At 32.9% G+C, this 17,529-nt stretch overlaps 1 protein-coding gene and 1 long non-coding RNA gene across 2 annotated transcripts; both read left to right on the top strand.

Annotated features, from left to right (window-relative positions):
• The first annotated feature begins 4,177 nt into the window (after positions 1 to 4,177).
• Positions 4,178 to 5,111, top strand: LOC115998729. Its single transcript, XR_004093956.1, has 2 exons — positions 4,178 to 4,781; positions 4,870 to 5,111. It is a non-coding gene; the product is annotated as an uncharacterized LOC115998729 (long non-coding RNA).
• An 8,809-nt stretch (positions 5,112 to 13,920) lies between these two features.
• Positions 13,921 to 16,919, top strand: LOC115999441 (protein FAR1-RELATED SEQUENCE 5-like). Its single transcript, XM_031239290.1, has 4 exons — positions 13,921 to 13,930; positions 14,549 to 15,383; positions 15,508 to 16,353; positions 16,448 to 16,919. The coding sequence occupies exons 1-4, from the start codon at positions 13,921 to 13,923 to the stop codon at positions 16,917 to 16,919; spliced, it is 2,163 nt and encodes a 720-aa protein (XP_031095150.1).
• Positions 16,920 to 17,529: the final 610 nt, after the last annotated feature.

Below are 17,529 nucleotides of genomic sequence, written 5' to 3'. Positions count from 1 at the left end.
CTTCTACCCAACCTTCATTTAATGGTAAACTTCCAGCAAGCACTGAAAATCCTAGGAATCAAGTCAATGCTGTTGTAACTAGAAGTGAGAAGTCTTTGACTGATCCACCCTTTCCAGACGATAACATTGCTCTTGAAAATGAAGGGAAAGAAAAAGAACTTCTACCACAAAAAGGAGATCCCGAAGGACAAGTGCAAACAAAGGAGGATCCTAGCCAAGGTAAAAAGAACAAGGGCAAGCAAATTGATGATTCAGTGATTCCTTGCAACTTATTGCCATTTCCACAAAGGTTGTGGAAGTCCAAAGAAATCGAGAGGGAGAACAAATTCAAAATGATGCTTGACAAGTTGGAGATATCTATGCCTTTTGTGGATGCTGTTACTCAAATACCATCATACAAGAAATTCTTGAAGGATATTTTGAGTAATAAAAAGAAGCTGGAGAAGAGTGCAGTGATAGATCTTAGTGAGGGAGCATTGGCATGCGCTGCAATACAAAAGAATCTACCACCGAAGTTGAAGGATCCTGGAAGTTTTGCTATTCCATGTATCGTTGGAGGATTTGTTGTGGGTCGTGCTCTATGTGATCTCGGAGCTAGTGTGAGCCTCATGCCTTACTCTNGATTCTTGACTTAGCTTGTTGTTTTTCCCCAACCTCTGCTTACTTTCTCATTCTTCTTCATTGATGTGATTCCTTGCTATTTAATCTTTCTAATCAAATGACGAATCATGCTTCATCCTCTTTTCATTCTCAATTCATTTATTGTTCTGATTTTGATGATACCTCAATTTGGGATGAGATGAATCTAACTCCTCTCTATGATTTTGAGAATGAGTTTCATGAACTCAATCAACCAACTGTTAGAGCTGAGGCTGTTGCTGAAATTGAACCTTCAAGGGAGGTAGCATTTCAGAGGAAAGAAAAAGAGGAGAAAAGGATATTTTCGAGAAAGCTTAGGTGCAGGGAGTTAGGGATTTCCGAATGGCCGCAGAAAAAATTCTTAAGGTTGGAGGATAACCTGGAAATTTCTACTCCTCCTCCTTACCAGTATAACCATTCCATTACTGAGAACTCCCTCTGGGATTATCAGTATGAGGAATGCACTTTGGCTCCCGTAGGTGAAGCTTCAAGATCCTCGAGCGATGAACACATTCGCAGTTTTGGCCAAGAATTTGATTCTATCTGGAATTTCAAGGATGAGGTACCAGAAGTAAAAGAAATCAATGAGGTTGCAACTGAGGAAATTATAGAAGAAGCATCCAACCCAGTCATAACCATTGTGGATAAGAAGAGCACCTCTGAAAAATCTTGGAGCATTGAAATGATTTCAAAATTCTTCCACTTACCAGTTGTCCAGGCGGCAAGGGAATTACACATAGGAAAAGACAAGCTGAAGAAAATATGCACCGAGTTGGGAATCAATCAATGGCCACATAGGAAATTACAGTACATGGATCGACTGTTGAGCAAGTTTAAGAAAGATTTTGACCAAGGGGAGAAGGTGATTGAGCTAGAACACGAAAGTGAGCAGATGTTAGCAAACCCCAACAATGAGTTAGGCTTAGAAACTCAAACACTGGGGGAATCTTCTTCTAAAAAGAAAAGATATCAACAATTGATAAATCTTGCTCACTCTACTTCCTTTGCCAATTCATCTCGTGTTCCGTGGGAAGATGAAATGTTTTAAACTTCACTTAGTAATTTCTATCCTAGTTATTTATGTTTTAATTTTCCTTTGTTAAAAAAAAAATTGTTTTATGTTTGTTTGAATTTAAGTTATGATTAATTTGTGACTTCTGTTTTTCCGTGATTGTCTCTTATAGTTTTTAACAGGAAGGCTAAAAGATGTGTAGAATTAGTGGACTTCTCTACTCTTGTTGCTGCACAAGAATCATAGGGGAGTACAATCTTTCTCCATTTGCATTTCATATGTTTTATCAATTATATTTGGAGTTTTTTTTTTCTAGTTTTGTGTGCACTCAATCTTGTCAAATCCTATTTGCATTATACATCGAGGGCGATGTAAATTTTTAAGTGTGGGGGAGAGGACAAAAATTGAGGTAATTTTCAAAATTTTTGCTTGAATAACTCATGTTCTTTTTGTGTGAATAAATTGCTTTTCTTTGCTAGAAGTTGAGATCGCTCCCTTTTTGTTGGTTTGTGGTTTGTTTTGATGGTACTTGTCGCAACTCAACTTCTGATTGATGAGCCAAGGGGTACATGATTGATCTATTCTCTTGCCAATCGCCTTGTTAACCACTTAATAATTGAATAAATTCTTGATCTAGTGTGTTGTGCATTGCTAGTGAAGGCTTATGTGAGATTCCGGTAATGGTTGTTTTGCTAGAACTTGCCTCATTACTCTCCAAGTGAAATCTAAGATTTGCATGTTTTGAAATGATTTAGGCCATTTTTGTTTAGCCTTTAACCTTAAAGCCTACCCTGTTAATATGTGTTTATCCCTAGTTGTCCCCGTTGAGCCTTGTGTTTGTTGAAATAAGTGCTAAGCACTTAAACCCGTGATTTGTTTATTTTTCTTGTGTTAACCCTTGTCATTTTTCCCTTAACCTTTAGCCAAAAAGAAAAAAAATATCTCCCTTCCACCCTTAGCTTGAGAGAATGCAGCACTTGTTCTTTTGCTTAGAAGAGATCTTATTTGGAGCTTGTTTTGTTAGCAATCATCTTGATAATGTTGTCTAAGTGTGGGGGTATTGAGAATAAGTTTGTTGGTTGATTTGAAGAAAAGAAAAAAAAAAAAAAAGATGATGAAAAGAAAAAAAATGAAAGAAAAGAAGAAAGTCGAATAAAAGTTTGAAGTTTATCGTGTAAGTTGTGCACTACCCACCACTTTAGAAGTTGTTTTGTCCTTAAGTCTTGTTTGCTCCTTAGTTCATTCAAGTTATATCTCTTCTAACCTCAATTGTGAACAAGTGTGAAGTTCTCTCCTTTGTTTTATTCCTATACCCCTTCTTTGTTAGCCATTCACCCTTAGCCCCATTACAAGCTTAATAAAAGACCTATTTGATCTTAGCATACATTCTTAGAGTTGAGCTAATGGGAGTATGAAGGGCAAGCCTATGGGATCTCATTAAAAGCCAAGTTTTGCATAATCTCAACTTAGCATTTGTACACACTAGATTCTCACGCACTTTAATGGTTTTGGTACTTGGTTATTGGCTTGGGAATGGAACTCGTGAACCAAGCTAAGGTGATTCTTGTAGTAAGTTGTTTTGTAGCAAGTTGGATATGTGGTTTGATAGGTTGTGCAATGAGGGAGTTTCGACAATTTCGATGCAATGATTTGCAATTTATTGTTTGTTTTTGTTTGAGGACAAACAAAAGTTTAAGTGTGGGGGAGTTGATAAGTGCATTTTTGATCATATTTAATCCCCATATTTAAGCTTATTTGTCCACTAGATTGTATAAATTGTGTTCAGTATAACCTTGATTTTCTTCACTTTGATTAATGTTTGCAACAATCATCTTATTTGGAATAAAGTAAAGAAAATTAGGCCGTATTGCATTTAATGGGATGATTTAGAGAAATCCTAAGTTTAATTTGTAATTTTCATCTTTAATAAGCCATCCTAATGTGTTCNTTTATAATGGAAGTTATATGTTGAAATCAAGCTACTCTTTGCATGCACCCAATTTAATTTACGAAAGTAAAGAACATTGTGGTTTTAAATTGCTTATGTCCTCTAAGAACTAGGAATTGATATGTCACGAAAGTGGAGCAATTCCTTGTTCTAATCTTTATCTTTAGTTCATGAAAATGAAATTTAGATTAAAGATTCTTTTGTGCAATTCATTGAACTCTTAAATTAATTATTTTCCCCAAATCTTGTTATTGCATCTATAAGATAATTCTCCTTAATTCGAGTCCTATCTTTAATTATCAGAGTTTATACCAATTGTAATATTGCTTTTAATTCTTGATGAACCTGTTATAGCTTGTTACATATCAACTCATATATGATTGCTTGGATTCTTGTTAAATTTATTCATCTTAATGCCTAAGAATTTAATTGCTATACAAGTACATGCCATAAAACCCAATCCCTTGAGAACGATATAATTAACCCACAAATTCACTACACCACTTTACACATCAACTTTTTGGCGCCGTTGCCGGGGATTGGCATATCTGGTTGTATTGTATAATTAATTATCTAATCTTAGCATTAAAATGAATGAATTTTGAAGGAGATCAAGTTTTGCTTTTATTGTTTAAGTGTTTTCTTAAGTTTGTTTAAATTTGGATACCTTTTGATTTATGCAAACTAGATCACAAGGTGGTCAAAACCTTTGTCCTTTAAACCAAGAACTCTCTAGAGAGTTAAGGAAGTTGAAGAAAGGCTCATCCAATCAGTTGAAAGAATTTGAACCAGTGGAGATAAACATGGAGACCGGTGAATCTAGCAACCCAGGCCAAATGTCTCCCGGAGGAGGTAGTTCCCGAGCAAGCCCGAGTCAAGGAGCACACACGGAGGCTCAACCCAATACCTCTCAAGATCCAGTGGCACCGGTACGAATACCAATCTCTACCTCCATGGAAAATCCGAATATAAATCCTTATTTAGGAGGAGGATTAGGTTTTCAATTTCCACCGCAACTACAAGGGGCCGGGATGCAAAATTTTCCTCATCTTTTGAACCCAAATTTCTTCACAAACCCTATGTTTGACCCATACCAGAATTTCCCTCAAAGAGCCCAACCTTACTTCTACCAAAGAGCACAAAATTTTCAACCCATGGCTACTCACTGGAGGCCCTGAAGATGTAAGTATAAAAATATTCTTTCAACTTTCTTCCATATTAAAATATTTAACAATTCATTTCTAATTAATTTTGCATTCTATTTTTGCAGAATACATTCCTCACATCACTGAGAGCTAAATATGCCGCAACCATACTAATGTCAGAATGCAATACCCTTCTACCAGAGGTGACAAATGCAGCCAAAGAAATCTACAAACAATCAAAGTGACCGTGTTTGTAAAGATGTTGATTTTTGTAGACTGAAATTGAAACAAGTATCTGAGATGTGTTCTTTATTTTGGAAACTACTCTAACTCTAAAATGAAAAAAAGCTTTTTGTCACATCTTATATTATAGGGTGCCATATCTATTAAGTTTATTTTGTTGATTACAAAATTTATTCTAAGAATGACTTCAATTATATATTCTGTGTATTACGCAGTAACATTATGTGTATTACATGCTGTCCTTCTGTGTATTCAGTTAATGGTAACCCATAACTCTAAGACTAAACCTTAACCCCTAAAACCATAACACATAATAATATTCTGTGTATTACATAGTAATATTCTGTGTATTATTGACTTAAACTTTGTGTATTCAAAAATATATCTGTATACCTAGTACTGGGTGCTAAACCCTAAACCCTAATGCTAAACCCTGGCTTACACCTCTGTCTTCTAACTCTAAAAACATATTACAGAGTGCAATTCATATTCTGTGTATTCGGCAGTACTGTTCTGTGTATTGCATAGTATCACTCTGTGTATTACAGAGTGCAATATAAAGAAATAACACCAAATGGTTTATGTTGTTGTGGTAAATAATTCTGTGTATCTTGCGGAAACAGTTTGTGTATTACTTGTAATAGTTTTGTGTATAAAAAGTACAACTGCAGATCTTGAAAAAACAAAACTAACAAACAAAAACCTACTCAGAAATCAACCTATATCATTTGAATGCATACAGACATTAAGACACACTCTGATTGTCCTCTTGATTTGCATTTGACCTAAAATGACAAAAAGTTGAACCTCCAGACATTGGATGCACCAGATATCCATTACCAGCAATATTAGAAATAGCATCTTCAACTTGAGACTGCCCCACCGATTTTGTTTTAGATGCAGCTATATGAGCAAGCTGCTTTCGACCCCTTGCTTTCTTGTATTTCTTTTCAATCACACTAGTCACCCTCCTATTGCGTAACCCTTTCAACCGCCTGTTTGATGGATCCTTTATAACACCGCTCGACGATTCCACATCACAATCTTCACCTTTGAAGAAAATAGGGCCATACTCATCTTCAACTTTTCTCTTAGCATCTAACACTGCTTGCTCAAAAATTTTGCATGCTTCGCTGTTTTCTTGGCAATAAACAACCAACTTCTGAAATTTCCTAGTGATCTCTAAAGTCCAAACAGAAGAGGGAACATTAAAGCACTGAGATGGGGGGATAATACCAGCATTCTCGTCTTCCAAAACTCTTTTAGTCCATCTCTTCAGAATATATTTATTTGGAACTTCAGACACACAATGCACGTTTAAAATGCGTAAACAGTGACAACATAAGATCCCGGTTTCAGTGAACAGCTTGCAACTGCACCAAATATCTAACTCTCTAACGTTAAAAATCACTTCATGCCTAATAATATCAACCTCCGGCCTCCAGACGTGATACTTATACACACCACCTTCAAATTGAACACACTCTTGATAGCATGATGCCCCTTTCAAAAACTGCTCTTCGAACAAGTAATATATCTCAATCGTATAAATATCCCTAGCGTGTGAAAGAATCTTAATGTGATCTATAGCCATTGTAGGTACACCTTGGGAACACCGGACATCTTCCCCGTTCTCTCTACTCCTCCACTCCGAAACAACACCAACAAAGGAGCTATAGAAATCACATAGCCCAGCAGTCTTGGATAACCTTATAGAAATAGAGTGATTTGTGGTTTCACTCTTTTGTGAAGATAAAATACCACCAGAAAAATAATCTTTGTTAAATGCAGGGCACCATTTTTCTCTACATTGATACAACTTTTCAATCCAAGAATTATTTTTTTCTCTACATTGATACAACTTTTCAATCCAAGAATTATTATGGCATTTGTATGTTGTGACCATCCTGATCCAAGAATTATTATGGCATTTGTATGTTGTGACCATCCTGAAATAAGAATTATTATGGCATTTGTATGTTGTGACCATCCTGAAATAGCATAACATATATATTAACTACACCTATTCATATACTATAATGCATACACAGACTCTCATATACAAATACACATGATCATTCAATTGAATACACAGAATATAAGGGGAGTATTATCAGATATGAAGGCATGGGAATGAAAGCACAGAATCAATAGAATAAACATACTCTAACACTACAATACTCAGAATATATCAAGAGAATACACATAATCTGGGTGAGAATTGCCAACTCTGTATACTAATGCAAGCAATTGGGAAAAATATAATACACAGAATACTATAACTAAATAAACATAAATACCATCACCAATAGACAGAATGTTTAATGAAAGCATACCTTGTCCAGTAAAGCTCAAACTCTGCCTCTGTATCGGTATGTTTCAACAGACAATTGAATATGTCTAGAAAATCTTTTTGATTTCTTAGTCCCTTGATGTGCTTCTTTGAATTCTCACCGATATGCTATATACATAGGCGATGTCTTGAGGTTGGAAAAACTTGGGAAATAGCAGCAGCCATGGCAGTGCATTGATCGGTCATTATACTTTGGGGACTTTTCCCATTCATTGATCTTAAAAATGACCTAAACAACCATACGAACGACTCAATCCTCTCGTTCAACAAAAAACCACATCCAAACATGACGTTCATACAGTGATGGTTCATACCAACGAATGGACCACAAATCATATCATATTTGTTAGTACGATACGTCATATTGTGAACTAACAAATCTCCAAACAATTCATAGTCTCGCATCATTTTCCCATCTCTCCAAAAAAAGCTGCACAACCTTGACTCATCATCCACTTCGAAATCAAAGAAAAAATCATTTTCACTTGATTGCCTTTGTCTAAATATTTCAATTAATGTGTTTGAGTCGGTTCCATCCAAATTGTTCAATACATCAGTGCACAGCGAGTTACATGCATCCCTGCTTGTAAAACCAACGAGTGGTGACCCCCCTGATTGTGTTTTAAGAAACCGTAAACCATCAGCCACAGAAACACCGCTCTTCTTTAAATCCTTTAGGTAGGAAAGATGATTTCTAGACACTGATCTATGTGACCATAGAAGATAACTCTTGGTCGTTGGAACAAACTCATGATTATGAAGCTTCTGGTGCTTTGTCACAGTCCACATCCCATTCCCATCTAAATCAAATTGATTTGTCACAGTCCACATCCCATTCCCATCTAAATCAAATTGAACTGTCACAGTCCACATCCCATTCCCATCTAAATCAAATTGAACAGATGCAGTCCACATCCCATTCCCATCTAAATCAAATTGAACAGATGCAGTCCACATCCCATTCCCATCTAAATCAAATTGAACAGATGCATGACAACCTGTCCGTACATCAACTTTTTAATAACTTCCCTTTCTTAAAACCCTTTTAAACCCAGACTTTGAACAATTAAACTCCTTCATCTTCAATTGTTTTGTACCAGCACTATATCTTTGCTTACCCCTCCTCACACTAAAACCTAGCCTGAAAGCATAATCATTATAAACCTCATATGCTTCATCAATAGAACTCACTGACACCCCTAACAAGTCCTGATCAGCTGCAAAAACACAATGTTTAAGTACCCCTACAATCAATACACAGAATACATGCCTACAATACACATAGTGTATAACTAGAATACACAGAATATTGGAAAACCAAAATACAAAACACACATCACCTTGTGTTTACATGACAACTAACATGAATACACAAACTCTCTGACCACAATACACATATTGAATTCAAATAATACACAAAATATTCACAAAAACACACAAAAATCCACCAGACTAACATTCGATAAACAAAACACAATACACTCTCTGTTTTTACATACAACTACAATGAATACACAAAAACATTGCCTGAAATACTCACAGTTCATTAAAAGAATACACATAATATCCACACAAATACACAAAACTCATCTTCTACCCTTCCAATCGCATAGTTGTATCATAAAACAATCCTAAAACCAGTATCATATAATCAAAACACACGAATCGAAGCATACGAATTCAATGATTTTCATAAACACAAAAAAAATCACAAAATAAAACATAAAAAACCTGGATTACGATCGCCTGAAATAGCCAATCCAACCGGATCATCGAGTTCTTCAGTCGCAACCACCTCCTGCTGCGAATTGACGCCTTGCATATCCTAATGCCTGAGAATCCAAGAGCTACGAATGTATATTTGTTATTCGTGAGTTCACAAATCGGAGAAGAAGATCGCCATAACCGCCACAACACAAACAATTCAAATTCACTGTTTCTTTTTTTCTTTTTTTTTTTTTAGGAAGTTAACGGAGGAAACGGACATGATTCCCAAAATAACGTCCACTTACTGGCTAATGGACAATACGACGCCGTTTTGATTCCTGGTGCACAATGCTATGTCCACCACGGTGCATGGTATAATTTGCCCACCTTTTGCATGTCGCCCGGGTTAACCTTATGAGTTTGGTACTTCTCCTATTAGTGACAGATTTAGTCAACACTATAATACTAATTTTTGTACATATGTAAAATGTCACAAATAAAGTGTTTAAGAGAATAAAATTAGTCTGTACTTAATTGAATATTATTAGCAAAAAAAAAAGAATATTATTAGCAAATATTATTAATTTTGAGCATTTAAAGAATTTCAATTCAATTACTACACAAAAGAGTAGCAGAGCAACAACATATTCAATTTTTAAGCAACAATATTTAACTAGAATTTTTTAATGATTTATTTTTATATATTAATTTTATTTGCATTAAAAAGTAAAATGATTTATTTTTTATATATTAATTTTATTTTCATTAAAAAACAAAATTTAAGTTGAAAACAGAAAAGAATTTACCATAGTCTATCTTAAAAATGTTAAAAATAGACCATTGTCCATTTTATAATAATTCAATATTTTGGGCAATCACTATCATATATATAAACAGAAGTGCTAGCTTTCTCGCTCATTTTAATCCAAAAAATTTGAAATCGGTCAACATAATATTATATAATAATTCCTTATCAGAAATTCTAGCCTTCCTTATCATTCCTTATTTATGGCTAAATTTGACAAAATATTCAAAATATGATTACATTACTTATTATACACGAAAATTAATGAAATATTTTATTCAATTCCATTCCTGTATGGATTCCTTAAACAAAATAATTTAACCTTGCGTATTATATATATATATATATATATATATATATATATATATATATATATATATATATATATATATTACTGTATGATGTATATTATTGTATTAAAAAAAATAGAGTTAATTCCATAAATGGTCCTTCGACTATTTACTTTTACCAATTTTTGTCATCAACTTTTAATTTGACCAAAGTTGGTCCCTTAACTATTGATTTTGTACCAAGTTTGGTCCTTCTGTTAAATCTAGGTTAAATAGGTGTTAAAATTGAGGGTAAAAATGTAAAACTAAATATTTGAGTCTTTAATATATTATTGCAATGTAATATATACTCCGTAATATTTTTATTTTATTTTATTTTTGTAAATTATCTAACTGGATGTGGAGTGTTATTGTATATTTTATTGTTGTATTAGGTGTTTTTTTTTATTGCAAAAATGGTAGAAAAGGACACTAGTATCTTTTTTTTTTTTTTTTTGCTTAATTCTATGTTAATTTTTTACTGTTCTAATTTTCCTTTTTTTGGTTGAAAATTTGGTAATCAAAGTGATGGATGAGTCCAAAAAAAAAAGCAATGGATGAGTTGTACCATAAAGCCCAAAAAAAAAAACACAAAATAAAGCAAAAAAAAAAATAAAAATTAACATATCGGTGCCCTTTTCTACCATTTTTGCTATCAAATAAAGCCAAAAAAAAACCCTAATACAACAATAAAATATACAATAAAAATTATTACGGAGTATACATTACATTGCAGTAATATATAAAAGCCTCAAATATTTAGTTTTACATTTTTGCCCTCAATTTTAACACCTATTTAACATAGATTTAACAGAAGGACCAAAATTGGTACAAAATCAATAGTTAAGGGATCAATTTTGGTCAAATTAAAAGTCGAGGACAAAAATTGGTAAAAGTCAATAGTCGAAGGACTATTTCTGGAATTAACTCAAAAAAATATTATTATATTATGTTAATGTACATAGTTAAAATCCTCTCATGATAATATACCATGTAATTCAAGTATGGTTCAAAATATTTTAATCTTGCGTATTTTTTTATTTTATATTCGTAAACAATCAAATTACAATATGATATATATTATAGTATTCAAAAAAATATATATATATTATGTTAATGTACGTAATTAAATTCCTCTCATGATAATATACCATGCAATTCAATTATGGTTCAAAATATTTTAATCTTGCGTATTTTTTTTTATTCGTAAACAATCAAATTACTATATGATGTATATTATAGTATTCAAAAAAAATTATTATATTATGTGAATGTACGTAATTTATATATATATATATATATATATATATATATATATATATATATATATATATAAACAGAAGTGCTATTTTCACACTCATCCTATAAAAATACTTCTGCTTTGAAATTTGAAATTACAATCATTTTTACCTAATTAAATAATTACAAAAATGCTATATATGTTAATTTAATTTATAATAGTGATTACCTAAAATATTTATTATACCATGAATCATGGTTACTTTTAAGGTACACTGAACTAATACTCAGTATATTCTTTTTCAACTTAAGCTCAGTTTTTTTTATATACAAATAAAATTAATATAAAAAAATATATTATTAAAAATTTCTAATTAAAAACTTTTAAATAACACCTATATTTATTTTAATCTACTGTATTAAATTAACATACAATTATATTAAATCAATATATTATATTCATTTTTAATATAATATTGGTTCATTTTTTACTTAATTAAATAATAAAAAAAATGCTATATATGTTTTTGAAATTACAATCATTTTTTACAATCATTTGAAATTACAAACATATATAGGTACCTTAAAAGTAGACCATGATTCATGGTATAATAAATATTTAGGTAATAATTACTATAAATTAAATTAACATATATAGCATTTTTGTTATTATTTAATTAGGTAAAAGATGATTGTAATTTCAAAACAGAAGTATTTTCTTAGGATGGACGGGAAAACAACACTTTTGTTTCAATATATATTATGTAAGTTTATGTTAATTTTAATTATATATTGCAATAGTATTGTAAAAATGCAATCTACAACATTTTAAAAATGAACGAATATTATATTGAAAATGAATATAATATAGTGATTTAATATAATTGTATGTTAATTTAATAAATAAAAATATCAATATGGGTGTTATTTAAAAGTTTTAAATTAGAACTTTTTAATGATATATTTTTATATATTAATTTTATTTGTATATAAAAAAATTGAACTTAAGTTTAAAAAGAATATACGAAGTATTAGTTTAGTGTACCTTAAAAGTAGACCATGATTCATGTTATAATAAATATTTTAGATAATTATTACTATAAATTAAAATAACATATATAGAATTTTTGTAATTATTTAATTTGGTAAAAATTATTGTAATTTCAAATTTCAAAACAAAATTATTTTATTAAGATGAACTGGAAAACAACACTTCTGTTTTAATATATATATATATGTGTGTAATATATATATATGTGTGTGTGTGTGTGTGTGTGTGTGTGTGTATGTATGTATGTATGTATGTATGTATGTATGTATGTATGTATAAATTATTATGTATGTCTATGATAATTTTAATTATTATATTGCAATAGTATTGTAAAAATGAATATACAACATTTTAAAAATTTATATATTAATTTTATTTGTATATAAAAAAAATTGAACTTAAGTTGAAAAAGAATATACAGAGTATTAGTTTAGTAAACCTTAAAAGTAGACCATGATTCATGGTATAATAAATATTTTAAGTAATCATTATTATAAATTAAATTAACATATATAGCATTTTTGTAATTATTTAATTAGGTAAAAAATGATTGTAATTTCTAATTTCAAAACAGAAGTATTTTTTTTAAGATGGGCGAGAAAACAACACTTATATATAAATATGAGTTAATTCCATTTTTGGTCCTATATTTATAGGTGACAATCCACTTTAGTCCTTTTTTATTAGAACATCCACTTTTGGTCCTAGTATTATTGTGGCATGACCATTTTTGGTCCTTTATCAACAAATCAGTTTAAATATCATTAAATACAAGGACATTTCGGCCTTCAATTATGAATGTTTTCAAAAAATAAACATAAAAATATAGCGCTTGAACATACTTTGTATAAAAAGATTGAAATGTTTTTGTATTTAACGATATTTCAATGATTTGATTGCTGGAGGACTAAAATTGGTCATGCCACGATAATACTATGACCAAATAAGGATGTTCTAATAAAAAAGGACTAAATGTGGATTGGTACTTATAAATCTAGGACAAAAATGGAATTTACTCTATAAATAAATAAATAAACAAATAAATAAATAAATAAATAAATAAATAAATAAATAAATAAATAAATATATATATATATATATATATATATATATATATATATATATAGAATATTAATCAAATGCGGCTGTGTTAATAGGTGCGGTCGTGTGGCCAAGCGTGCGCCATTCGATTGTGCTGATCCGACGGTGGTTGTGATATATTAGGATTAGGAAGTTTTATTAGCGCTAAGGTAAGTAAGGACTTTATTGTAATTTTAGGTTGTGTTATGTGCATGTATATAATCCATAATTCTATTGTTTTGGTAATTCTCAACGACGAGAACATCGCGACGAGATTACTGATCGTAATTGCGAGGAAATCACAGCTGGGAGAAGATTGCGCCAGAGAAGATCGCGCTGGAGAATTGGAGCTAGTCGCGGTGTGGAACTATGGATACTGGTATATTTTTGTGTTCTAGTGTTAATTTTAAAACATCTTGATTTAGATAGTTTGAATTTGTTATTATATGTTGATTGTTTTTTGGAATAATTGATGTATTTGTTGTAATGGCGGTTTTCCGGTGACGGTGATGTGTGATGACGATAGTCTTTATGTTGTTTGTTCGTGGTGACGTTGTGGTATGTTTTGTATGTGGTATGGTGTATTTTAGTAGTGAACTGTGGTGGTTTATTTTAGTTGATATTATTGAATGGTGCATATTGATATGTGTGGTGACGGTGTGGTGTGTTTTTGTATTGGGTATGGTGTGTTTTGTATTGAACTGTTGTGGTATATCTTAGTTGATATTATTGAATGGTCAGTTGTATGATGTAGTCTGAGAACTAGTGCATATTAGTACGTTACATGGTGTGTTTTAATAGGTATGTTGGTGCATTTTTATTTGATTAGTTGTAGTATGAGTACGGGGTCAATGTTGTGTTGTAATTTGTTCAGTTGAATGGTGTGTTTTGTTAGAAATTTAGGTGCGTTTTAAGAGAGCAGTTGCATTTTTTGTTTATTTTGGTTACTGTGTGATTTGATCTACACACTGGTGCATTTTATTTGACAATGGTGTAGGTGTGAATATAAACTCTGCTAGTGGGGTTTGTGATGAAGGTTATTCCACAGACATTGGTGTAGAAGGCAGTGCTTGTGATATGGAAATATCACCCGGTATGACTAAGTATTGGCGTCCAATTTGTGCCAATAGTTTGAAGCCTCATGTCGGGCAACAGTTTGATTCCTTGGATAGTGTTTTTGGTTTTTATAAACAATATGCTGGCTCTGTTGGTTTTGACTGTAGGCAGAGCACAACTCGAAGGGGTAGAGATGGTGGTATTGTGTTGAAGCATGTTGTATGTAGTCGTGAGGGGTTCAAGCATAGCCATTGTAGTGATGCGAAGAGGCGGAGGTTAACAAGTAGGGTTGGGTGTAAGGCTAAGGTGGTTTTTAAATTCATACCGAAAGGTTGTTATTCTGTGCATTTTTTTGAGGAACGACATACCCATTCGATGTGTTCATCTATTGCTAAGCAGTTTTTAAAAGTCAATCGCAATCTTGATGTTGGCCATCAAATTTTCGTTGCAAGTTGTGTTCGGGCAAACATTGGCCCTACTCGGTCGTATAGGTTATTTAAGGAGATTGTTGGTGAGTATTCTAATGTGGGGGCTACAAGTGTGGACTTTCAAAATTTCAAACGTGATTTAATGGCTTACATTTTGAATGGTGATGCTCAATTGTTCATAGATACGCTGTTTAAAAGGCGTGAATTGTGCGAAGCATTTGGGTTTGAATATGATGTTGATGAGGCTAACCAGCTCTCAAGGGTTTTCTTGGCGGACGCAGTATCAAGGAAGAACTTTTCTTTGTTTGGTGATATTGTTTCGTTTGATGCTACATATCGTACTAACAGGTTAGTAATCTGTTTTTTGTTTCTGCATTTTGTATACAATAGTGGTGTATTATTCAATGCTATATGGTGTGTTCTGAGACGTGTTATTGTGTTAACTGTTTTTTCTGTGTTTTTCCTTATGTAGGTATAATCTGGTTTTTGTCCCATTTACTAGCATTGATAATCATAAGAGATGCATCACCTTTGGTGCTGGGATGCTTACGAAGGAAGACATAGACTCATATGTGTGGCTTTTGGAGAGTTTTAAGAAAATTATGGGTCATGATCCTATTTGCGTTGTTACAGATTTTGATCCAGCTGTGAAGGTTGCCGTTGCTCAAGTGTTTGGTGAGTCAAAACATAGATTTTGTATGTGGCATATAATGTGCAAGGTGGGAGAGAAGGTTGGACCGGTTTTGTCTAAAGACGAGGTGTTTAGGAGGAAGTTGAATTGCATCGTTTGGGATAATTCAATTGATCCTGAGGCCTTTGAGCTGCGATGGAATCAGATTATGGAGGAATATGGGTTGGGTGATAATGGTTGGTTTCGTTACTTGTTTAAGTCCCGTACATTTTGGGCATCTCCATACTTTCATGATGAGTTTATGGCGGGTTTGGTTAGGACCACATCTAGATCGGAGTCTCAAAACAGTTTCTTTGGTAGCTTCTCTAATGGACATTCTAGCTTGGTTGAATATTTGGTGCATTATGAAAGTGCTATTGGTGCACAGCGGCATGCTCAAGCAAAACTAAATGCTGATTGTGAAGCTTGTTTTCCCGTTTTGAAGACACCATTGGCGTTGGAGCGGCATGCCATGGGTGTTTACACAATTTTTGTGTTTTATGATGTTCAAGAGGAGATTTGTGCAGCTTGTTTTTCTTGTCAAGTGGTATCTTTGAGTGATTCTGATGGTTGCGTGTCTTACGTGATAAAAGAGGGTGACCATCGAGCATGGGCTGTCAATTTAGTTTTGGATGATAATTGTGTAAGGTGTTCTTGCAAGATGTTTGAGAGGATGGGTTTGTTGTGTAAGCATATCTTTTTTTGTTTTTAAAGATCGTGGTCTTGAGAGTATTCCTTCTAGGTATTTGGTGCATCGGTGGACAAAGGGTGCATGTTTGCACCCAATATTTGATATTGATGGTATAGTTGTTGATCAATCTGCGAAAGTGGAGAACGTTAGGCTGCTTACTAATCTTATGTGGTCTGATATTTATGCTTGTGTGGGGTTGGCTGATGGTAATATTGATCGTTTGTCACAGATACGAAGCGTTGTTAATGATCAAAGGAAATTATTTCTTCAAGATGGGAGTGATAATGGCAGTAGCGTGGCTGTTGGTAGCAAGCAAAGTGTGATTAATTCGTTTTGTGAGTCTGTGTCCAAGGCCTCTTCAGTGGAAGTGCACGACCTTGTCAAAGCTAAGAACAAGGATAGTGGTAAGCGATTGAAGAGTGCAAGGGAGAGAGTTGCAAGCAAGTGTACAAAGCAATCAAGGAGATGCCACACTTGTGATGAATATGGCCATAACAGTAGGACATGTCCTTTAAATAATTGAAATTGATCATTGTATTACTGTATATGATTTGTGTTAATTCATAGGGTGGTGTGTTTTGATACATATGTTAATACTTTTAATCTGTGCACTGGTGCATTTTAATACAAGTACTAGTGTGTCCTGTTACGCACATGCGTACTTGACGTATGGTTAGTAAGTGGTGTTTTTTAATATGTTTACAGCTTGAGTGTTGTGTTTTAGTGAGGTAAGTGGTGCATTTTTACACCTTGAGTGGTGTGTTTTAGAAATGTCAATGGTGTGTTTCACACCTTAGGTAGTGTGTTTTAGTAAGGTCAGTGGTGTGTTTTAGTAAGGTCGGTGGTGTGTTTTACACCTTGAGTAGTGTGTTTTACATATTGAGTGGTGTGTTTTAGTAAGGTTAGTGTTGCATTTTTACACCTTAGGTGGTGTGTTTTAGTTAGGTCAGTTGTGTGTTTTACACATTGAGTGGTGTGTTTTAGTATTGTCAGTGTTGCATTTTACACCTTGAGTGGTGTGTTTTAGTAAGGTCAGTGGTGTGTTTTACACCTTGAGTGGTGTATTTTAGTAAGGTCAGTGGTGTGTTTTACACCTTATGTGGTGTGTTTCACACCTTAGGTGGTGTGTTTTA

This window comes from Ipomoea triloba, chromosome 12, assembly GCF_003576645.1.
Source record: "Ipomoea triloba cultivar NCNSP0323 chromosome 12, ASM357664v1".
In the NCBI taxonomy this organism is placed as follows: Eukaryota; Viridiplantae; Streptophyta; class Magnoliopsida; order Solanales; family Convolvulaceae; genus Ipomoea; species Ipomoea triloba.
Note: the sequence above shows the minus strand (reverse complement) of the source record. Positions and strands in the feature narration are given on the sequence as shown.

Bases quoted from the DNA above. Each gene is read 5' to 3' on its own strand.
- LOC115999441 (XM_031239290.1), top strand. The intron at 15,384-15,507 runs GTTAGTAATCTG...TTCCTTATGTAG, and splicing joins GCTACATATCGTACTAACAG to GTATAATCTGGTTTTTGTCC. The intron at 16,354-16,447 runs GTGTTCTTGCAA...TATTCCTTCTAG, and splicing joins TTGGATGATAATTGTGTAAG to GTATTTGGTGCATCGGTGGA.